At 46.2% G+C, this 24,729-nt stretch overlaps 1 protein-coding gene across 2 annotated transcripts in view; it reads left to right on the top strand.

Moving 5' to 3' along the window:
• LOC126251737 (integrin alpha-PS2-like) overlaps positions 1–24,729 on the top strand; it is an 836,605-nt gene that overhangs the window by 315,070 nt on the left and 496,806 nt on the right. For both annotated transcript variants that reach the window (XM_049952346.1, XM_049952345.1), the window contains exon 2: positions 3,638–3,765. In XM_049952346.1, the coding sequence (XP_049808303.1) occupies positions 3,638–3,765 (128 nt within the window). The remainder of the gene's footprint in view (positions 1–3,637; positions 3,766–24,729) is intronic.

The raw sequence follows: 24,729 nt of genomic DNA, 5'->3' as shown, positions 1-24,729 counted from the left end.
AAACTTCATGATCAACCACGTTATTCCACTAACTACAGATGTTTTCGATGAAAGAATGTGAAGGCCCATTGATAGGTGGTGAAACAAGAAATGTTGTGTGTTTTCGAACAACATTAGTGAAGACACTACACTTCTTTTTGGACCGAGGATGTGCTTTTTCATAACTTGTTGACCTTACTTGTTCTCAGTTCTTCACTTAATACACTGTCCGCACCCGGTAGCTGAATGGTCAGCGTGGCGGATTGTCAATCCTCTGCCCCCGGGTTCGATTCCCGGCTGGGTCGGGGGATTTTCGCCGCCCAGGGACTGGGTGTTGTGCTGGCTTCATCATCATCCTCATCGACTGCAGGTCGCCGAAGTGGCGTCAAATTGAAAGACCGGCACCCGGCGAACGGTCTGCCTGACGGGGGGCCCTAGCCATACGATTAAATAAATAAACGTGATACATGATGACTAACAGAAACCCTCAGCTGCCGACAGGTGTTGTTGATATACCTCGATATGGACAGCTGAAAATGTGTGCCCCGACCGGGACTCGAACCCGGGATCTCCTGCTTACACGGCAGACGCTCTATCCACATGAGCCACCGAGGACACACATGAATAGCGCGACTGCAGTGACTTATCCCTTGCACGCTTCCCGTGAGACTCTCATTCCCAACTGTCCACAATTCTACCTATGTAATGTACCTTATAGACATTTGCCCATTCACTCATTACTCGCGCACGATTTGGCGATTCCCGTAAGAGTTTGGGCAACCTGTGCGCATTCGCGCACACGTAGGTCAGTGGCTGGGTAGCCTTTAACTATATATATATATATGAAGACAGTAACTGTTCTCGAAGGAACAGATACTGTAGATGACTGTGCAGCTTTTCCCTGGAATAAATGATGACTAACAGAAACCCTCAGCTGCCGACAGATGTTGTTGATATACCTCGATGTGGACAGCTTACCAAATAAGCCTGTGAAGACACGCGCCGCTCTTCTTTGGATCTTCTCTACCTCGTCTGTCAACCCGACCTGGTACGGCTCCCACACTGATGAGCAATACTCAAGTATAGGTCGAACGAGTGTTTTGTAAGCCACCTCCTTTGTTGATGGACTACATTTTCTAAGGACTCTCCCAATGAATCTCAACCTGGCACCCGCCTTACCAACAATTAATTTTATATGATCATTCCACTTCAAATCGTTCCGTACGCTTACTCCCAGATATTTTACACAAGTAACTGCTACCAGTGTTTGTTCCGCTATCATATAATCATACAATAAAGGATCCTTCTATGTATTCGCAATGCATTACATTTGTCTATGTTAAGGGTCAGTTGCCACTCCCTGCACCAAGTGGCTATCGGCTGCAGATCTTCCTGCATTTCGCTGCAATTTTCTAATGCTGCAACTTCTCTGTATACTACAGCATCATCCGCGAAAAGCCGCATGGAACTTTCGGTACTATCTACTAGGTCATTTATATGTATTGTGAAAAGCAATGGTCCCATAACACTCCCCTGTGGTACGCCAGAGGTTACTTTAACGTCTGTAGACGTCTCTCCATTGTGAACAACATTTTGTGTTCTGTTTGCTAAAAACTCTTCAATCCAGCCACACAGCTGGTCTGATATTCCGTAGGCTCTTACTTTGTTTATCAGGCGACAGTGCGGAACTGCATCGAACGCGTTCCGGAAGTGAAGGAAAATGGTATCTACCTGGGAGCCTTCATCTAATATTTTCTGGGACTCATGAACAAATAAAGCGAGTTGGGTCTCACACGATCGCTGTTTCCGGAATCCATGTTGATTCCTACAGAGTAGATTCTGGGTTTGCAGAAATGGTATGATGCGCGAGAGACCCATGACGCTTCCCTGAAATTTATAAGTCAGGAGAAAATAAAGTGCTAGTTTTGTTGCACTTTCAGACAGTAACCAAAGCAGAATGATCACCATCCAAGTTTGGGGGGGTGGAGAGGCTCTACTTAACATTTGCGAAAAGTATGAGCGTATGCTTCAGTTTAGAACGGCGCTTCCCCTCCAACGCTCGCCAATTGCCTTACAGCGCGCTCACGGACTGTCCGCTACCGCTAACCCACTCGTGCTCTGCCGACCGCACATCTACCGGCCACGTTATTCCGTGCGCACACTACAACGCTGCTCTGCGCTTGCAAACCTCAGGAACCTCCGATCGGAGACGATATTGGAAGGTGGCCAAGGCGAAGTATCAGCGTGATGGTGCTGGCGTGTAATAACACGGCACAGGAGCGGCGAGCGTCCTCCTGGTGGCTCTCCAGCAGCTGTCAGTAGCGAGGGCAGGAAGCCGGCAGCGGGTGGGGTCTCTATCTGGCCGTAGGAGCTGCGGCTATCGCGCCACGTCGCCGGCAGTGTCCATTAGCGCGGCCCGGGCGCCCAGATAACCCGCTCCTCGCCTCTCGGGGCCCTAGCCTAGGCTCCACACGGCCTCTCAGCGGCACCACTTGTTCTGAGGGTCCGGGCAGCTGCCGTGATCAACAAAACAAGCCGACGTCCTCTACCGGAACGATGAAACGTATGCTTATAACATATCGGCCCTGGCCGCGCCTGTGTGCCTTTCCTACGGCAACAGTGTATGCCATGGCCTCACACTTATTAAAATATTCCACACTATTAAGCCGTGATCAGATAAAGTTCTTGGAAAAATTCAACATTTTGTCCCTAGCTACAGAAGACATCCAGGAAGGGGTGTTGTAGTTAGTTGGTTAAATGTTCCATAGATCATTGGAAATTATGTGAAATGACTGGGTTTGCAGGATGTGTATACATGATTAGTGTTGACAGTAGTGAATTTATTTTTTAGTTCTAATTATGCAATTGGTACTAGAGGGAGCTGTAGAGAAAAAAAAAACCATACGGGAACATAGAGATTGGAATACATTCAGCAAATAATTGAGGAATTCGTGGAGGGCCGCATAAAACCAATCAGAAGGCTGATGACTCAGAAAATAAATAAATAAATAAATAGAAACCACACGCTCACACTTACAATCAAAATTAAGGCTAATAGTTTTAAATAAAGCTCAGTACACTCTCCAGCACAGTTTGCATGTAATTTATATTACGATGTGGCAACAGCGATAGATTCGTGGTTTTATTATCTGATGTGAATTTTTTATATTCACTCAGTATGATGCTATGATTGCCTTTAAGAACGTGTTGAGTTGTTAAAGCATTTTATCAGTATCTGGAGGCGGTAGTCATGACGTTTTTCAAAAACGTACGAGCTGTGGGACCTCAAATGGTTCAAATGGGTCTGAGCACTATATGACTTAACTTCTGAGGTCATCAGTCCCCTAGAACGTAGAACTACTTAAACCTAACTAACCTAAGGACATCACACACATCCATGCCCGAGGCAGGATCCGAACATGCGACCGTAGTGGTCGCGCGGTTCCAGACTGTAGCGCCTAGAACCGCTCGGCCACCCGGGCCGGCGTGGGACCTCACCTCTTGGAAATATACTGGAACGTTTTTGCTTCTATTAGCCTATCGTTTCACCCGCGTCGGTTTTGGCTTTTATTTACGACACACCCTGTATATGTGCAGAATTGGCAGCAGCGTCTCGCAGCGTGCAGCAAACTGTAGCTTGTGGCCCGCCTTGTTGCAGGGTGCTGGTCGGCGCACCCAAGGCGGACACGTCGCAGTTCCAGCTCGGTGTGACGGAGGGCGGCGCCGTCTTCCGCTGCGACGTTCGCTCCGACGGCTACTGTCAGCCACTGCCCTTCGACAGGCACGGTACGTACTCCTCACCTACCAGCTCCTCTACTTCGCGTCAGCCTACATCGACCGGCATACATGTTCGTGATCGCCACCTAACGTTACAAAGTGTTCTGGGCGTATAGCCTGGTATCAGGCCGTCCACAGAATCGTCATTGCACCACAGATCGGATTCTGAAGGATAAAGACTAAAAGTTCAGATTAGTTGTGTCTTTTTCCGCAGGTCCACAATGAGGAGAACCTCAAGGATATAGGCCATGTCATAAAACGAGAATACATATTACATATTGTAAGTTACGTACTTTTTTAAAAAAAATTGAAGTACATGCTAATATGTATCCTGAAACATACCTTGAAAAAATGACCTACATATAGTTGAAACCAAAGAAACGATATTATAACAATATCTGTCTGCAATTTTACAGAGGATAAGTACGAGTTACTTTGCGCAACGAAATAATAGCTGACATAAATGAACATTTGAATACTAACTTGTAATAAGTTCATAATCTCGTTTGAATAATGTGTAAGTACCCAAACGTGAAGGCAAGTTAGGTGCAGTGAGCATACATGGCTCGATATATTAATGTAATCTTTTCAGTTTATGAATCTAAAATCTAAAGACGAGTAGCAATCACATTGTACATAAAGAGATGCACCACGCGTTTTCTCTCCATCTCCAGATGTTCACTTATCTTCTAGCCTGAAAAGCGTGAAAGAAATGGCCGAAGCGTACAACTGACTGCAGTTTTAGGATACGTGTGTGCTGACTATAGCAGTGCTTCACGAAGATGTGTGTCCCTGCAGAAGGCAGAAAGTCTGTAATGTTACTTATGATAACTCGATGAAGGTTACAAAGCGCACACACTATCGTGAAAATAAAAGATTCAATAAACTGTGGCACGAGATTACGAATAAATCACGTAGACTTTGTTCAGGTGATTACTATTTCATCTAAAGAACAGCTGTGGCTACAATAATCCGCGAAATCGGTTGTGCTTCGAACACACTTTGTAATATATCAACACAAAAAGAAAGAATAGAACAACAAGAATTCCATATGCGTTAGAAAGTGGTTGAAAACATCTTATTAGACGAAGCTCTGATGATTTCAGCGGCCCTAGTATTCATATGGATTAATTAAAACCCGATGCTGCACCACGCCTCAAAAACTGACCACCTCACCGAACCACGAACTTTGTTAGTACACATGCGAATGCATGCGTAAGATCGGGAAATGGTGCAAGTACTGTTACGCCAAGCTGCGTGAAGCGAGGCTGAATCTCGACAAACATCTGTAACACGAAATGTAGGAATTATCAACAGAAAGTGACTTCAATTCGACTCAGTACATTACTCAATCGTGATAGCGCCACTGCAACTAGAGCATTTCGATAGGAAAGTCAGACAAGAACGGACTAGACTCGCTTTGTACAGTTTAAACGGCCAGCTCCCAGCGAAAAACTCTGTTCGCTCGCTGTCTATTGGCTAGGGCTGCTGCTCGTCAAATTGTTTCATTTGAGATATCCCTTCGTCAAAGAGTGTGATACTTTCAGTGATCGATTGCTGGGTACAGAAACAACTTTGCGGAATGTCTGAGATCTAGAAAACGCAGAAGAAAAATATGTTTCTGAAAGCTGTGATTGCTACAGGCAGCGTCCAGCATTAAAAAAATATATATATAAGAGATGCTAGCATCGCTACCACAGATCCTAATTGAAATGAAACTGATGGGTGTGGAGTGAGTGAAACTATCTGAAACATATTCCGGTTTAACAGACAGTAACAAACTTTCAAAAAACCGTGAAAATATACAATGCACTGAGGAGCCTAAGACAGCTCTTAGTTTACTTTCGCTGCATATCATCAAATAGAAAGTTTACCATACCTATTTACAATGACCGCATTATTGAGCTGGAGATGTGCAGAAGTCAGATTACTCTAGCAGTACGTCAGTGAGTTTCATTAAGGAGTTCATCAGTGGAGTAAAAGGAGATGGCACCAATGACTTTTAAGCTCCTTTTAAACTGAACTATATTACCCTTTAAACATTTTGTGACAGCTAGTTATTTATTGAAAATGTGTGTTCCTGAACAATGGACATTACTTGAAACCTTTATCTACAGGTCGGTACATGAATGTCCCATTTATCCATTTTGACAGTATCATCTCTAAGCATTGTAGCGTTTGGTGGAAAGTTACAAAGAGTAACCCATACAATTACAGATAAGTAAACGTGTGAGTACTGTTTTCTTGATTACCTGCTTTGCAGCTCCACATATGCCACATCACACAAAATGGTGACTTCTGAGCGTTAAACTCTTTGTCATCTACTATTCGCTAAGAGTGAATCTTCAATTTCAGTTCACCGTACGTTTCCTTGAAAGCTTGTGTTGATAAAATCATCTGCCGATGGTATAGTCAATTCGAAATGACCGCGTGTGTGTGTGTGTGTGTGTGTGTGTGTGTGTGTGTGTGTGCGTTTGTGTGTGTAAGGGGAAAAGTACGAGACGACCAAACAAAAGTGTCTGAAGAGGAAGTTGACCTTGTCACAGCACTACCTTGAATTCTTAAGAAGTCTGTACCCAGTGAAAGTCTTGAACTTCAATTGCCAAATACGACAGCGTGGAAGGTTTACACAAGCGTCCATACTACTTACAGTTGCCTTCGAGTAAGATGACTATGATGTACGTTATAAATTTGCAAGTGAAGTGTTGCCGAGGGATAAGGGACTTTTCTTTATCGTATGGTGTTCAGTGCATAATGTTCGTATCTGGGGTTCAGAACATCCTCGTGAACCTGTACGATATCAAAGAGATTCCCATAATTAAACATTTTTTTACGCTATTTCCCGATGCCAAGTGTGCAGACCACTTTTTTTCGCTGAAAGTTTATTTGAATATGTTTCAAGAATGACTCTTTTCAGTTAGAAGGTGAATCTGAAAACTTTATTTCGCAACAAGATGGAGCCTGTCCTCATTGGCATCTCTGTATGTGAGTGGTTGAACGCCGAAGTCGGTGACCGTTGGATTGGTCGTAATGGTTAATAGGACAGAGCCCTTTTCCTCTGGCATGTACGCTTCCTTTGAGGCTTCATAAAATATCGTGTCCACGTCCCACCACTACCTAATGATTTGCCAGAGTCAAGTCAGAACTGAAGATGCTCTTTCTTTACATTAACACTCATCAGTGTCAAGTCGCTCTTAAAGACTACCGTCTTCACTCAACAGAGGTTCAGTCTCGAGTGCCGAGAGCCCGGTTGCCCTGTAACGAACATCCCCCAGGTAGCCGGAAGAGACCAGAGAGGTCCTTTCCGCCACCCACTTATCATTGGCGAATGACTACCGAAAAGGTACAAATCCCGTTGTCTTGACTGAGAAAGATACGTTTGCTACACTATTACTACCACGGCAGACAGCCGGATGCTCTAATGTTACCACATAAAAGATAAATTCAACATACACACTCATTCATTTATACAGAGGATAAACAGAGAAAATAAATTTGGAAGCTCAAAATGTAGGTCGTATACAAAGGACAGAGTGTATACTGGGAAACATCGATAACGTTGCTCTGTACCACTGAATGGTAACAAACACGAAGTACAAAACTAAATCACAATGATTTGGTGCGAACAGCACGACATAGAAGTTCAGTAATATGAAACAGATATCACAGAGATGTTAACAGTTAGACATTCTTTTGTGGACACCCTGTAGATTATTCTTATTTCTGGAACTGACTGAATGAAGTGAGCTGTTGCTTTCAAAAATCGATGCATTACACGATGGTAGGAATGTTAACAGTGGCAACTGTTTATTTACAGCTCGTACAAAATAGATACGTGTTTCAAAGTTTTACTGACCTCCAGAGTAGTCACCACCATTGCGTATAACCCGGTGCCAGCGATTTGGAAGTCGTAGGATACTCTTAGCCGTGCCAGTTGTGTTGACAGTTCGAGCGGCGCGGTATATTGCCCGACGAATTTGTAGCAGTTCTGAAGCTAATGCCGTGAAGTGTTTCCTTCAGTTTAGAAATCGAGTTGAACTCACGAGAGTTACGTCAGGGGAGTGCAGTAGGTGGTATAGCACTTAGCAGCCCCATCAGTCAAACAAATCAGTAACAGCTTGCACTGTACGTGCTTGAGCATTGTCCTGCAAAATGATGGTCAGGTCCTGCAGAAAGTGTCATCACTTCTGCCTCTAAGCTGGTAGTAGGCTGAGTTACGAAAATGAACAGCATAGAGACAGAAGTGATATCACTTTCTTCAGGACCTGATCATCAGTTTGCAGGGCAGTGCTCAAGTAGTCAAGCTGTTACTGATTTGTTTGACTGATAGGGCTGCTAAGTGCTATACCACCTACTGCACTCCCCTGACTTAAACCTTCGTAAGTTCAACTCCATTTCTAAACTGAAGGAAACACTTCACAGCATTAGCTTCAGAACTGCTACAAATTCGTCGGGCAATATACCGCGCCGCTCGAACTGTCAACACAACTGGCACTGCTAAGATTATCCTACAACTTCCACATCGCTGGCAACGGGTTATACACAATGCTGGTGATTACTTTGAAGGTTAGTAAAACTTTGAAACACGTATCTATTTTGTACGAGCTGTAAATAAATACACTCCTGGAAATTGAAATAAGAACACCGTGAATTCATTGTCCCAGGAAGGGGAAACTTTATTGACACATTCCTGGGGTCAGATACATCACATGATCACACTGACAGAGCCACAGGCACATAGACACAGGCAACAGAACATGCACAATGTCGGCACTAGTACAGTGTATATCCACCTTTCGCAGCAATGCAGGCTGCTATTCTCCCATGGAGACGATCGTAGAGATGCTGGATGTAGTCCTGTGGAACGGCTTGCCATGCCATTTCCACCTGGCGCCTCAGTTGGACCAGCGTTCGTGCTGGACGTGCAGACCACGTCAGACGACGCTTCATCCAGTCCCAAACATGCTCAATGGGGGACAGATCCGGAGATCTTGCTGGCCAGGGTAGTTGACTTACACCTTCTAGAGCACGTTGGGTGGCACGGGATACATGCGGACGTGCATTGTCCTGTTGGAACAGCAAGTTCCCTTGCCGGTCTAGGAATGGTAGAACGATGGGTTCGATGACGGTTTGGATGTACCGTGCACTATTCAGTGTCCCCTCGACGATCACCAGTGGTGTACGGCCAGTGTAGGAGATCGCTCCCCACACCATGATGCCGGGTGTTGGCCCTGTGTGCCTCGGTCGTATGCAGTCCTGATTGTGGCGCTCACCTGCACGGCGCCAAACACGCATACGACCATCATTGGCACCAAGGCAGAAGCGACTCTCATCGCTGAAGACGACACGTCTCCATTCGTCCCTCCATTCACGCCTGTCGCGACACCACTGGAGGCGGGCTGCACGATGTTGGGGCGTGAGCGGAAGACGGCCTAACGGTGTGCGGGACCGTAGCCCAGCTTCATGGAGACGGTTGCGAATGGTCCTCACCGATACCCCAGGAGCAACAGTGTCCCTAATTTGCTGGGAAGTGGCGGTGCGGTCCCCTACGGCACTGCGTAGGATCCTACGGTCTTGGCGTGCATCCGTGCGTCGCTGCGGTCCGGTCCCAGGTCGACGGGCACGTGCACCTTCCGCCGACCACTGGCGACAACATCGATGTACTGTGGAGACCTCACGCCCCACGTGTTGAGCAATTCGGCGGTACGTCCACCCGGCCTCCCGCATGCCCACTATACGCCCTCGCTCAAAGTCCGTCAACTGCACATACGCTTCACGTCCACGCTGTCGCGGCATGCTACCAGTGTTAAAGACTGCGATGGAGCTCCGTATGCCACGGCAAACTGGCTGACACTGACGGCGGCGGTGCACAAATGCTGCGCAGCTAGCGCCATTCGACGGCCAACACCGCGGTTCCTGGTGTGTCCGCTGTGCCGTGCGTGTGATCATTGCTTGTACAGCCCTCTCGCAGTGTCCGGAGCAAGTATGGTGGGTCTGACACACCGGTGTCAACGTGTTATTTTTTCCATTTCCAGGAGTGTAGTTACCACTATTAAAGTTCCAATTTTCGTCTACAACAAAGTAAGGTAATGATGTATTGGGAAGCAATAGTAATTATTTCCCATTTCCGTGAAAAGTCGTTTTCAGGACGTTGTCGAGTTTACATTGCAAATAATTCGTATTACACTCATTTATAACCGCAAAACCGTAGATTGGCTTGATGAAGTACCACAAAAAAAATCGCTTATAATGCTATAGAATGAAACTCAGCGAATATGCTAGCATATTTCATTTTATGTTCCCATGTCTGACAAGATACATATAGTTTAGCGCTTCAGCAGTACTGCGATATGCACCTTCGAATTGAAATTATCTTTACGTTGTAATTCTAACAATTTAATGCTATCAACCTCTTCTTCCTAGCTTAGAGATGACTTGGAAATAAAACAAAAATCAATCTAATTTCGAGCTAGGATGTCTCTATTTCGCTTTTTGAAGCAGCTCGTGTAATGTGTGATTGGGCCAAATGCATAGACGGGAGACTGGCTCGTCAAAAAATTCTTTGCAAAATGTTTAGATGTGTGTGAAGTTCTCAGAGACCAAACTACTGAGGTCATCGGTCCCTAGACTTACACACTACTTAAACTAACTGAAACTGACATGCTAAGAACAACACACACACCCATGCCCGAGGGAGGACTCGAACCTCCGGCGGGAGGGGCCGCGCAGTCCGTGACACGGCGCCGCAGACCTGACGGCCACTCCGCGCGGCAAAAATTCTTTGCTTCTGGACCGTTTATCATTAAGGAAATTGGCTTTACTAAACACTTTCAAGTTCAAGAGGATAGGTTTCGATAGACGTGAAGAGATGAAGACTGTCACAGGATACACTAGCGTGTCAAGCTGCACCGCACTGTCTTCAGAATGAAGACGTCGACAACTACCAAGTTAGCCGTAAAAGGGGATTTTGCGTATCACTCAGAATCTCAGTTTTGGGGCTGGATGTACTATTCGTATGAATGTCGGAAACGTTTTACTAAATGTCTTCAAAAAGTAACGTAAATTTTGTAATTTGGCGAGTTGTATTAGTCAGACTCTGGCGATTTTTTCGTTGGTGTGTTGGTAAACACGTGAAAATATTATCTATACAATGTTAGCCATGTCGAACATTTATTCTGTTGTCAGTTGCCAGAAAGGTCACGTATGTTTCGATACTATCGGCGATTATTTATTTTGTATAAAAATACTTTATAGAATTTTGCTATAAGAATTGGATAAAGTGTAGCAAAGTTTTAAAAATGCTGAATATTGCTTTTGGTGAGTCTTCTATGAGTAAAAGACAGTAATTAGGACTGGTATAAGCGTCTCTAAGAAGGGGCCGGCCGGAGTGGCCGAGCGCTTCTAGGCGCTACAGTCTGGAACCGCGCGACCGCTACGGTCGCAGGTTCGAATCCTGCCTTGGGCATGGATGTGTGTGCTGTCCTTAGGTTAGTTAGATTTAAGTAGTTCTAAGTTCTAGGGGACTTATGAGCTCAGCAGTTTTGAGTCCCATAGTGCTCAGAGCCATTTGTCTCTAAGAAGGACTGAAGACGTTGAAGTTGGCGGTCACCCTTGACAGCCCAGGACATCGTCGACGGAAATCGTGGAAAAGGGAATAAAGAAATTATTATAAACGACCGCCGAATCATAATCAGAGAAGTCGCTGATCATGTTGGCATATTAACTGGTTCATGTCATGAAATTTTTTGACGTGTCTTTGGTAAGAAACGTGTGCCAACAAAATTTATTCAAAAATTGTTGAGCTTCAGACGAAAACAGCGACGATTGCAGGGGGTTCAAGAGTCGCCAGGTGTGGAACTATAAAAGAACAAGATGAGAAAGAACACATAATTATTTAAATAACAATGGCTGAGCATGTATTATTCTTTGACAGTGAATCTTGGATTTTAAAAAAAGGAGGCAAAAACAGCGTACAATCGGCTGAAATGAGAATTTTAAGATCTGTCGAAGGTTGGTAGAAGAAGCATCTTACAAGAAATAAGAATATGCAAAAAAAAAAAAAAAATGGCTCTGAGCACTATGGGACTCAACTGCTGTGGTCATAAGTCCCCTAGAACTTAGAACTACTTAAACCTAACTAACCTAAGGACAGCACACAACACCCAGCCATCACGAGGCAGAGAAAATCCCTGACCCCGCCGGGAATCGAACCCGGGAACCCGAGCGTGGGAAGCGAGAACGCTACCGCACGACCACGAGATGCGGGCAAGAATATGCAAGAAGAATTAGAAATATTCAACTTAAACGACAAAGCGGGAGAATATAAAGAGAAATGGAGGCGACATCTTAAATAAAGTGAACTGCGTAAAGCAATCCGAAACAAATTGCGCAGGTGTATGCCTCAATAAAGATTAATGGCTTATTCCTCTGAAATATACTCAGACTTCGTTACTTGTTTGTGAATTCTTGACCAATATTGTAATGATGCCCCAGCCTCCATATTCGCCCATATGATTTTTTCGTATTCTCAGAAATAAGTAAAAGTCTTAAGGGCAGTTGCTGAGAGAGCTGAACCCTACCCCAGAAGAGTACCAGAAGTATTCCGGGGATTGGGAACAACGCTGGTGTGTGTGTGCGTAATACCCAATGGGAACTGGGAACTGTTTTGAAGGGGCCAACCTCGATTTACATTAATAAATAATATTCTTTCCAAGAACAGAAATAGTTCTGCTTCTTTATATCGCCTCGTATTAAAAGAGGAGTCGTTCGAAAAATACGTGCATTTCAACGTAAAACATAGAACATCTTACGGCCATGCTGAGAAATGTTTCACAACGGCCAATATTTATGGCCGAAGGTGATGGGTGTGCATTTCCGGACTGGGCTGCCGGCGCACGGTGGTTGCACTGACAGGCGGCCCGGACTCGCTACGGAGATGGACGCGGCGGTCGTGACCGGCGCCGCCCAGCTGCCGTATCGGCCCCTCTGCATCTGCCAGCCCGCCACACCACGGGTCACCGCGCCGCCTCGCAAGACCAGCTGTAGCCGCAGCCGCAGCCTCAGGCGCTGCCGTAGCCGTGCTCCGCTTCCGTGGAGTTATTCGTCGCGCCGCGCCACCTGCCGGTTCGTTATGGAGAATAGCTGCTACGCGGATCTCAGCTACTTGCATTACTTTGTTTATTTTCACCTAGTGTTGGGAGCGGTACGGTAACTACTGCCTTACAAGAGAAACCTCGCAGCGCCCTCCCTCCCGCCCCCCCCCCCCCCTGCCGCGCGGGATTAGCCGAGCGGTCTTGGGCGCTGCAGTCATGGACTGTGCGGCTGGTCCCGGCGGAGGTTCGAGTCCTCCCTCGGGCATGGGTGTGTGCGTTTGTCCTTAGGATGATTTAGGTTAAGTAGTGTGTACGTTTAGGGACTGATGACCTTAACAAGTCCCATAAGATTTCACACACATTTGAACATTTTTGCCCTCCCTCCCCCCTGCAGATTTGGTGGTAAAATGCCCAAGAGGACAGCCCGTCAAAAACTGAACACGTATCAAACATGAAAACAGGAAGATGATGTATTGAATTGTGAAAAAGAAGCAAATAGAAACCATGGAACATCTTACATCAACAGGTGCAACTTCTAGCGAACTGCAAGAACCAAATAGATGTTAAGTCCCATAGTGCTCAGAGCCATTTTTTTTTCAAGAACCAAGGCGTCGTGTTTGTGTGGCCACGGTGTTGGCTTGCAAAGCCTGAGACCCGAGTTCAAATCTCCCTTGTGCTCCATTTTTTTTCCACAAAATTATGAACTTTCCGTCCGGTCATTGACATGCCTGTTCTTCTTCTTTAGTCTTGGCAATTGTTATACTGTACATTGGTTATAGAAAATGTGTCATGAGGTAAGAATATACAGAGTGACTACAATTGAACTTTCCCTATTTAACATCTTATAACACGGAAACTAATTATCGTATAAGTACCAATCTTGGTAGCATTAATTCCAAGGACATGGAGAAAAATAATCCGGAATCACTTCAACTGAAATACCGGGTGATCAAAAAATCAGTATAAATTTGAATACTTAATAAACCACAGAATAATGTAGATAGAGAGGTAAAAATTGACACACATGCTTGGAATGACGTGGGGTTTTATTAGAACCAACAGATGGCGCTAGGCAGCAAAACTGCTACCGTGACAGGTGAGAGGTACGCCGATATGTTACAGAATCGCATCATCCCCAGCCTGGCTGATAAACACCTGCTGGAACGTACGATGTTTATGCAGGATGGCGCTCCACCCCATATTGCTAGACGCGTGAAAGATCTCTTGCGCGCGTCGTTTGGTGACGATCGTGTGCTCAGCCGCCACTTTCGTCATGCTTGGCCTCCCAGGTCCCCAGACCTCAGTCCGTGCGATTATTGGCTTTGGGGTTACCTGAAGTCGCAAGTGTATCGTCATCGACCGACATCTCTAGGGATGCTGAAAGACAGCATCAGACGCCAATGCCTCACCATAACTCCGGACATGCTTTACAGTGCTGTTCACAACATTATTCCTCGACTACAGCTACTGTTGAGGAATGATGGTGGACATATTGAGCATTTTCTGTAAAGAACATCATTTATGCTTTGTCTTACTTTGTAATGCTAACTATTGCTGTTCTGATCAGATGAAGCGCCATCTGTCGGACATTTTTTGAACGGTTGTATTTTTTTGGTTCTCATAAAACCCCACGTCATTCCAAGCATGGGTGTCAATTTGTACCTCTCTATCTACATTATTCCGTGATTTATTCAGTTTTCAAATTTATACTGACTTTTTGATCACCCGGTACTTGGAATATGCTGCTACGGTACATCATACCATTATATACCGGTACCATTACTGCCACAGAAGGGGCTCAGTATGGTGCCTACCAGTGTCCAAAAGAATCTGAAAGCTCAGGATTGCATTCTGCACAGCAGAACGAAGCATGTCCATAGGTGTGCTTGCTACCTCTCTTGATATGCTGCGCTTCGGATCAGCACAAGTGTGACTGTTCCCCTGGTAAACCCTGTCCTTCAGGTAGCCCCACAACCAGAAATCATGGGGAGTGAGATCACGTGATCGTCCCGGCCAAGCTTTTGGAAACGATCGGCTGATAGATCGTTTCCAAATGTGTTTCGGAGAAGGAGGTGACCTTCAAGAGCGACATGCGGTGGGGCCCAATCTTGCATGAATTCAATGCATTTTTCTCCTATAGGGCGGGAATGACATTCTGGCGAAGCATATCCCAGTAACGCTGGCCAGTCACACTCTATGGCTTTGGTCCTTGAGCGCCAACCTCTTCAAAAATAAATGGGCCAATGATGAACGTAGCCTGAAGCCACACTTTCCGGTGACACGTTCACCACTCAGAAGAACTTCGTGCACACTGATTGGAGGGGAAGATTCCCACACTCGTTAATTCTGTGTGTTCACCTCGTCCGTCCGAGAAAAATGAGCTTCGTCTGTCCGTAGGATGGTCCAGGAAAAGCCATCGTCAACTTCAACCATTGCGAGAAAGTGGAGAGCGAAGCCAACACGTCGTTATGCGTCCTGTGCTGGATCTTGTACGGATACCATTTGAGAATGGTTCGAAGCACCAACTGTCGTGACACAGTACGCGCACTGTCTGACGATCGGGAATTGCACGCAGCGTTGTCTGCCACAGCAACAGTGATTTCATCAACAATCTGTGGTGCATCCGGTTGTCGGTCTCTTGCCGGAGCGACGCCCAGTTTTCCAGTTGATTCGAACTTCTTCATCGTGCTCCGCACAGCAGGTAGAGAGAGAGAGCACCCTTCCGTAATTCTTTCAGCCCGCGATAATTTGGAAGTGCAGCAGCAGCATTACTGTTATTTTCATAACAGAGCTCCACCAATAATACCCTGCTCCTTTTTTCCAAGCTCCTATCGTCGCGTCAACAAGTGCACTGCAACTGTTCAGGTGTGTGAGACTATGAATCACGATGGCTGAAAATGGCACCTGGTGGTCATTGTTGGAACTGGACGGTGGCGCTGTGACGCATGGAAATCATGTGCCCCATACTCTGGGAATTAATGTTGCCAAGTTTGGTACTCGTACGCTAATTAGTTTCCGTGTTATAACGTGTTAAATAGGGAAAGTTTAATTATAACCATCAGGTATTACCATCGCAAGTGAATGTGATCAATGGTGAGAGGAGGCGAGATGGCGCATAGAAATCTCACAGAAATGAAAACAACAAATGAACCGTTATGAGCCATGTTACAACAAAGGAATTCAAGAGCCAAAACTTCCAAAACGGAACTCAAGGGTCATATCATGTGGTACCTGTGTAGAACAAATAGGAGGTCCCTTCCCTACACCTAGCTTTTGAAAATGGACCTTATGCCACGAAACAGACACGACAATGACCGGACGGACATTTCATAATTTTGTGAACAAAAAAATGGAACATGAAGGGATTTAGACACGGTCTCCCCCTTAGCAGCCTGACACCATGACCACGTAACCACGACGCCGCGTCTATTTAAAGTGACTCAATGTTGTACTTCTTAAGCACATACGGTTCACTGTTTCTATTTTGCTTCTTTTTTCAGTACATCCTCTTTTCATGCTTGATCCTTGTTCAGTTTTCGACAGGTTATCCACTGGCCCTTCTTACCACTAAATCTGACGGGGGTGCGATGGGGAGTTCCGCTTATTAGAAACTTTTCCCATGAAACGCAAAGGTCCTAGGTGCGAGTACCGGTCCGGCTGTCAGGAGGTTTCAAATAACTACACACTGAACTGCAGAGTAAAAATTCATTTTGGAAACGATCCCCCAGGCTGTGGTAAAGCCAAGTCTCCGCAGTGTCCTTTCTCTCGGAAGTGCTAGCTCGTATGGCCTGCAGGTCAACTTCTCCGAAGTTAGGAAGGTGGGATATGACCTAAATCTGTAAGGAATTGGTACGGGTCGAGCTTGGGTAGTTCACCCGGTAGAGCACTTGTGCGCGAAAGGCAAAGCTCCCAGCTTCGATCCCCGGCGGTCCGGTATATACACTCCTGGAAATGGAAAAAAGAACACATTGACACCGGTGTGTCAGACCCACCATACTTGCTCCGGACACTGCGAGAGGGCTGTACAAGCAATGATCACACGCACGGCACAGCGGACACACCAGGAACCGCGGTGTTGGCCGTCGAATGGCGCTAGCTGCGCAGCATTTGTGCACCGCCGCCGTCAGTGTCAGCCAGTTTGCCGTGGCATACGGAGCTCCATCGCACTCTTTAACACTGGTAGCATGCCGCGACAGCGTGGACGTGAACCGTATGTGCAGTTGACGGACTTTGAGCGAGGGCGTATAGTGCGCATGCGGGAGGCCGGGTGGACGTAGCGCCGAATTGCTCAACACGTGGGGCGTGAGGTCTCCACAGTACATCGATGTTGTCGCCAGTGGTCGGCGGAAGGTGCACGTGCCCGTCGACCTGGGACCGGACCGCAGCGACGCACGGATGCACGCCAAGACCGTAGGATCCTACGCAGTGCCGTAGGGGACCGCACCGCCACTTCCCAGCAAATTAGGGACACTGTTGCTCCTGGGGTATCGGCGAGGACCATTCGCAACCGTCTCCATGAAGCTGGGCTACGGTCCCGCACACCGTTAGGCCGTCTTCCGCTCACGCCCCAACATCGTGCAGCCCGCCTCCAGTGGTGTCGCGACAGGCGTGAATGGAGGGACGAATGGAGACGTGTCGTCTTCAGCGATGAGAGTCGCTTCTGCCTTGGTGCCAATGATGGTCGTATGCGTGTTTGGCGCCGTGCAGGTGAGCGCCACATTCAGGACTGCATACGACCGAGGCACACAGGGCCAACACCCGGCATCATGGTGTGGGGAGCGATCTCCTACACTGGCCGTACACCACTGGTGATCGTCGAGGGGACACTGAATAGTGCACGGTACATCCAAACCGTCATCGAACCCATCGTTCTACCATTCCTAGACCGGCAAGGGAACTTGCTGTTCCAACAGGACAATGCACGTCCGCATGTATCCCGTGCCACCCAACGTGCTCTAGAAGGTGTAAGTCAACTACCCTGGCCAGCAAGATCTCCGGATCTGTCCCCCATTGAGCATGTTTGGGACTGGATGAAGCGTCGTCTCACGCGGTCTGCACGTCCAGCACGAACGCTGGTCCAACTGAGGCACCAGGTGGAAATGGCATGGCAAGCCGTTCCACAGGACTACATCCAGCATCTCTACGATCGTCTCCATGGGAGAATAGCAGCCTGCATTGCTGCGAAAGGTGGATATACACTGTACTAGTGCCGACATTGTGCATGCTCTGTTGCCTGTGTCTATGTGCCTGTGGTTCTGTCAGTGTGATCACGTGATGTATCTGACCCCAGGAATGTGTCAATAAAGTTTCCCCTTCCTGGGACAATGAATTCACGGTGTTCTTATTTCAATTTCCAGGAGTGTAGTTCTAATCGCCAGGAAGTAACAATGGTCCGTATTTAGCGTTGGTTATCAGGCCTGGTAGGGTGTGCAAGAGGCGTGACCGGCGTCAGATGTTAAGTGATCAATGTGAAGAACACTGAGGATGATGTACACTATTGTGAGACGCTTTATCAGCACCTAACAGAGTTTGAATCGGGACTCGTTGTGGATCTCCACTTTGTCGGCGGTTCCCGTCATGCAATATCCGGATTTATGGGGCACTCAGATGTGACAGTGTCTCGATGCTGGACAGCGTGGAAACGTGAGAGCGCACATTCTCGTGTAGCTTCTGGTCGACCAGGGAGTAAAAATGGAGGATCGGCGTATAGCGCACAGAGCACATGGGGACATCATAACCCCTTCTCTTATGTGCCTGCCATGCGAGAACAGGCAGTGGACTCCCCTTTCCATGTTATTCAGCACCATTGGTCTGAGACTAGTAGCAGCCGGACTATGGAACTGCCGTCCCAGGGGTGTGCAGCACAAATTGACTGCACTACTCCTTATGCACGTCGACTTGTGGTGACATTCTGTTCTTACAAACTTCTGGAGAGTCACAATTGTGTTTCTCCTGGCGTCATAGTGTGTGTGTGTGTGTGTGTGTGTGTGTGTGTGTGTGTGTGTGTGTGTGTGTGGAGGGGGGGGCATTGGGTATGACTTCAAGTCACACAGACATTCTGCGTCCTCATGTGTAATTTTTCGTGCGACAGTATCGTCGTGCCAGTTCTTAACAAGACAAGACAAAGCTGTTTCCCATGTGACACTGGCCTGAATGAACTGTTTGCACAATATTGAGATACTCTCGTGCCCGGGAATTGTTACACCCTTCCCATTAGATTCAGTGCATGCATCCAGGACAGAGGCGGTGCACCCTCATATTGATATGTGGGCTCGTACTTCCAAGTTCTTTGAAAATTTAATTATTTTGTAATCACTGAAATAACATCACTCCACTTTCAACGTCTGAAGCTTAATTTCGTTTCCTCCTTCCTTTCTGTGTGTCTTAATTTTTTCCAGGCAATATATGTGTATTTACATTGCATGAAAGACTTAATGACCACTATTTGTTTGACCTGACACCAGCTACACATTGCAAAAACGTAATTGCAATTATATGCCGTAAAGCCAAACGGCTCTTAGGAGAGGCAACCGTTGTTTCCATTCTTCTTACGTCCAAATTTCTCCTCAGTGACTCCTTAAGGGGTAAACTTGGAATTAGCTTCACTCTTCGCTTTCTACTTGTCTTTCCAGCCTCACCAGCGCAGGTCGTCTGAGGACCTAGTTATGGCCATTTAAGTTCTTGGACATTTCCACACTACTGCCCATTAAAACTGCTACACCAAGAAGAAAAGCAGATGATAAATAGGTATTCATTGGACATATACATTATACTAGAACTGACATGTGATTACATTTTCACGCAATTTGAGTGCATAGATCCTGAGAAATCAGTACCCAGGACAACCACCTCTGGCCGTAATAACGGCCTTGGTACGCCTGGGTATTGTGTCAAACAGAGTTTGGATGGCGTGCACAGGTACAGCTGCCCATGCAGCTTCAACACGATACCACAGGTCATCAAGAGTAGTGACTGGCGTATTGGGACGAGCCAATTGCTCGGCCACCATTCTCCAGACGTTTTCATTTGGTGAGAGATCTGGAGAATGTGCTGGCCAGGGCAGCAGAAGAATATTTTCTGTACCCAGAAAGGCCCGTACAGGATCTGCAACATGCGGTCGTGCATTATCCTGCTGAAATGTAGGGTTTCGCGGGGATCGAATGAAGGGTAGAGCCACGGGTCGTAACACATCTGAAATGTAACGTCCACTGGATTCATCCGAAAAAATGACGTTTTGCCATTCGTGCACCCGGGTTCGTCGTTAAGTACACCATCGAAGGCGCTCCTGCCTGTGATGCAACGTCAAGGGTGACCACAGCCATGGTTTCCGTGCTGATAGTCCATGCTGCTGCAAACGTCGTCGAACTGTTCGTGCAGATGGTTGTTGTCTTGCAAACGTCCCCATCTGTTGACTCAGGGATCGAGACGTGGCTGCACGATCCGCTACAGCCATGCGGTTAAGATGCCTGTCATCTCGACTGCCAGTGATACAAGGCCGTTGGGGTTCAGCACGGCGTTCCGTATTACCCTCCTGAGCCCACCAATTCCATAATCTGCTAACAGTCGTTGGATCTCGACCAACGCGAGCAGCACTGTCGCGATACGATAAGCCGCAATCGCGATAGGCTACAATCCGACCTTTATCAAAGTCGGAAACGTGATGGTACACATTTCTCCTCCTTACACGAGGCATCACAACAACGTATCACCAGGCAACGCCGGTCAACTGCAGTTTATGTATGAGAAATCGGTTGGAAACTTTCTTCGTGTGAGCACGTTGTAGGTGTCGCCACCTAGTGTGAATGCTCTGAAAAGCTAATCATTTGCACATCACAGCATCTTCTTCCTGTCGGTAAAATTTCGCGTCTGTAGCACGTCATGTTCGTAGTGTAGCAATTTTAATGGCCAATAGTGTAGTATCTAGAAGCTGTCAGGGCATTATTGGCCCTCTGTTCAGCCGTTACCGGTACCTGTACTTGGCAGAGTGTTCAGCCACTCTGGCGCTTAAGTAATTTACACAGTGACGACTTGCATTAGTCATAATTTAGCACTCGTTCCACCATAGTCAGCTAAGTCTATGCTTTTATTGTCGCAATGCGACTCACGCCGCCTTTATTGTAAGCGACATCATTCAGAGATCCTTTCTAATGAACATCCCTGTTAAAAATGCTGCACAGGGTTGACTATGAGGAAATCCGTGTATCAGAATGTCACGCGTTGGTCGCTAAGACCATGAGAGGAAGTGAAGAGTCCGTGACTGCAGGAGATGCACGCTTCCCTTAATGGCGCACGAGCTTCCGCCGTCAACGCCAGTGGTGGTCCGTCCCGAACATTGGCCGCTGTGGTCGGGAGCCCTTTTACGCCGGAAGCGCGGCGCGTGTCCTTTGCACCTGCTGTTTCTGGCGCCGGCACTTTGATGGCTACGCAGAACACTTTAATCGCTGTCCGCCGTGTCCGCGTGACTGTAGTGCTAATCTTCTGCAGATAGTGTGCTGTTTATTGGCCAAATGCACCAGTGGGAGATGCAATGTGCTATCGGGTCAAAGGTACAAGTACTGTACCAAGAGACATGATGTAAGAGGGTCACTCAAAAAGAAATGCACACTATTTTTGTAAAAAGAGTTATCATTCTGCATGTGTGAAAGTTTTACACTGTGTAGATACATCCTTCCCGCTTGTTTTCAAACTTAGTTCAACGTGTTCCCGTGAGTGGCGCCGTCACAGCATGTCTTCAAGATGGGTGCTACACTTGACGTTCTTCAGAAGCAACGTGCTGTTATAGAATTCCTGTGCTGTAAAAACGAGACAGTGGTAAACATACACAAGAGGTTGTAAAAGGTGTGTGGAGATGCCGCTGTCGATCGCAGCACAGTTAGTCGGCGGGCAAGCAGGTTAGGTGATGAAAGCGGGCACGGCAATATTGAGGATTGTCCTCGCAGCGGCAGGGCTCGTACTGCACACACTCCAGACAATGTGCAGAGAGTTAACGAATTGGTGACTGCTGACAGACGCATCACAGTGAAAGAATTGTCACGCTACGTTGGGATAGGGGAAGGAAGTGTTTGCAGAATACTGAAAGTGTTTGCCGAATACTGAAAGTGTTAGCGCTAAAAAAGGTTTGTGCCAGCTGGGTTCCCAAGATGTTGACAGTGGCTCACAAAGAAACAAGAAAAACGGTATGCAGCGAACTTTTGGAACAGTACGAGAATGGTGTAGATGAATTTCTTGGAAGAATTGTGACAAGTGATGAAAAATGGTTCCGTCATTTTTCACCAGAGACGAAGAGGCTATCAATGGAGTGGCATCATGCAAATTCACCCAAGAAAAAAAAATTCAGAACCACACCTTCTGCTGGAAAAGTTATGGCTACGGTATTTTTCGATTCCGTAGGACTCTTGCTTGAGGAAATCATGCCAAGTGGAACCACCATAAATTCTGATGCATATGTGACGACAGTGAAGAAACTTCAAGCTCGACTGAGTGGTGTTCGACCACATCGGCAAAAACAGGATGTTTTGCTGTTGCACGACAATGCACGACCACATGTCAGTCAAAAAACCATGGAAGCGATCACAAAACTCGGATGGACAACACTGAAACACCCGCCTTACAGTCCTGACCTGGCTCCATGTGACTATCATCTCTTTGGGAAACTGAAAGACACTCTTCCTGGAACAAGGTTTGAAGATGATGACTCCCTTGTGCACGCTGCCAAACAGTGGCTCCAACAGGTTCGTCCAGAATTTTACCATGCGGGTATACAGGCGCTGGTTCCAAGATGGCGTAAGGCATTTCACAGGGATGGAAATTATATGGAGACATGAAAATATTGTTCCTAAAGGAACACACTGTAAAACTTTCAAACATGTAGAATAAAAGATGGATTAAAAAAATAGTATGCATTTCTTTTGGGGTGACCCTCGTAATTTCATCCTTGTTGGACTCCATCGCCATAGTCTACAGCAACTTTTTTTTCTGTCCAGCAGAGGTCGCCAAACTTTTTTGCCCAACAGCCAATATTGACAATGTGGCAAATGGGGTTGCGTATGTGCAGATCTTATGACTGATGACCTGCATAAATCAGTATGTTATGAGCCCCCATAAACAGCAATCCTCAGCCTGCGAGGAACCCCCCCCCCCCTTAGGGGGCGTGGTAACACTCAATGAGGGGCGCTAGCTTAGTGATCAGAACAAAGTATGAATACAAAAACCGATTAATTTGCTGGAAAGAAAGCAAAGTAAAATGCACTCTGACATAATAAAAAATTAAAACTCATATTTACACAGAAGCAATGCACCTATAAATAGGACTGTATCACTGCAGTACAATGCATTTCATGATTAACTTTTCAGTACTAAATTAAAAAGAAGTTTAGTAATCATTAGTGACTCCGTTGGGCCTGACCTACAGAGCAGATTTTTTTTCGAAGGCGGGTTTAATATTAAAAATAGACGCTGAGTTCTTTTTCTGTGTTTACCTAAGACCTATATTCTATCCTCAAAGCATCCAATACAGAAAAACCGGCATCGAGAAAGAAGGATGTTGAAAATGGCAATAGTATACGAAATGCTGTTGCTTTCAGTGAAGAAACTCATCATCCACCCGTGCCCAAAATTCAAAGAACGAATTATTACTAAACAGTGTTTTGATTTCGCCACTTACCGTGAAGGCTATGAAGATTTCTTTTTCAGGAGTTGTGAGGCTTTCGGGAGTATTTTGAAATGGATACCTAACCCACTCGTAACGTACTGCAAAGTTGTTGTCAGCAAGAAAATACTTACTGAAATTCTTTTCCAGCGTATTTAAATGATTTACGATAATTACAAAATAATTTTCTTCAGCTTTATAACTTTCAACTCGTTCATCCACATTGCGACATTTCTAGGTTTTTTTACTTTTAATTTGTAAACCACAGTTCCAATTTTCTACAAGAAGCATTAACTTTATCGCTTGATTCCAATATACACTACGGAGAGAAAAGTCATGGGACACGTCATCATATCGCGTAGGACCTCCTTCGCCGGGCGTAGTGTAGTAACTGGTCATGACATGGGCTCAACAAGTCGTTGAGGTCTCCCGCAGAAATAATGAGCCATGCTGCCTTTATAGCCGTCCATAATTGCGAAAGTGTTCCTGGAGCAGGATTTTCCGCACGAACTGACCTCTCGGTTGTGTCGCATAAATGATGCTCGCTCGAATTGCCCACAACATTGTTCAAACCAATTGCGAACAATTGTGGCTCAGTGACATGGCGCACTGAAGTCCACGAATGGCTGCAAATGGTGTCCAAGTAGCCGAACATAACCATTTCCAGTCAATGATCGGTTCAATTGGACCAGAGACCCAGTCCATACCATGTAAACACACCACACACCATGTAACTAACCTGTTTCTATGGTTTATTAAGATTAGGGTCGCCACCGACTCTAACCATACAACTAATCAAAGCTTTGGCTGAGTCGGAAAATAAATTAATTTGATCACAGACCAAAAACTCATAAAACTGCGTACGTTGTGATATCGCTCATAGAAGATGCGATGTAATTATTAGTATTCCCCGTGCATTGTTCACGAGAAACAAACATTTAAAATAAAATAGAAAATGCATGAACACTGTGCATAAGATCAGCTCCCAGCAACACACCTGAAAATAAGACTTAAGCTAAAGCATTTGTTTTAAAATAAAAGGGGAAACTAATCACTGGACCTGTGCGTAAGGAAACGCGTCGGATGTGCTAACGGGAAAACTACGAGGTGAGTGGCTTAGGTGCAAAAACGTAACCTCGGAACACAAGAGAAAATTGTAGATAAAATCATTTACTCCTAAGACATGAATGTGAGGCATGTACACAATTCCTGATAACATTAATTCCTAAAACA

This window comes from Schistocerca nitens, chromosome 4 (assembly GCF_023898315.1).
Source record: "Schistocerca nitens isolate TAMUIC-IGC-003100 chromosome 4, iqSchNite1.1, whole genome shotgun sequence".
Lineage (NCBI taxonomy): Eukaryota > Metazoa > Arthropoda > Insecta > Orthoptera > Acrididae > Schistocerca > Schistocerca nitens.
This window is presented reverse-complemented; position numbering and strand designations above follow the sequence as displayed.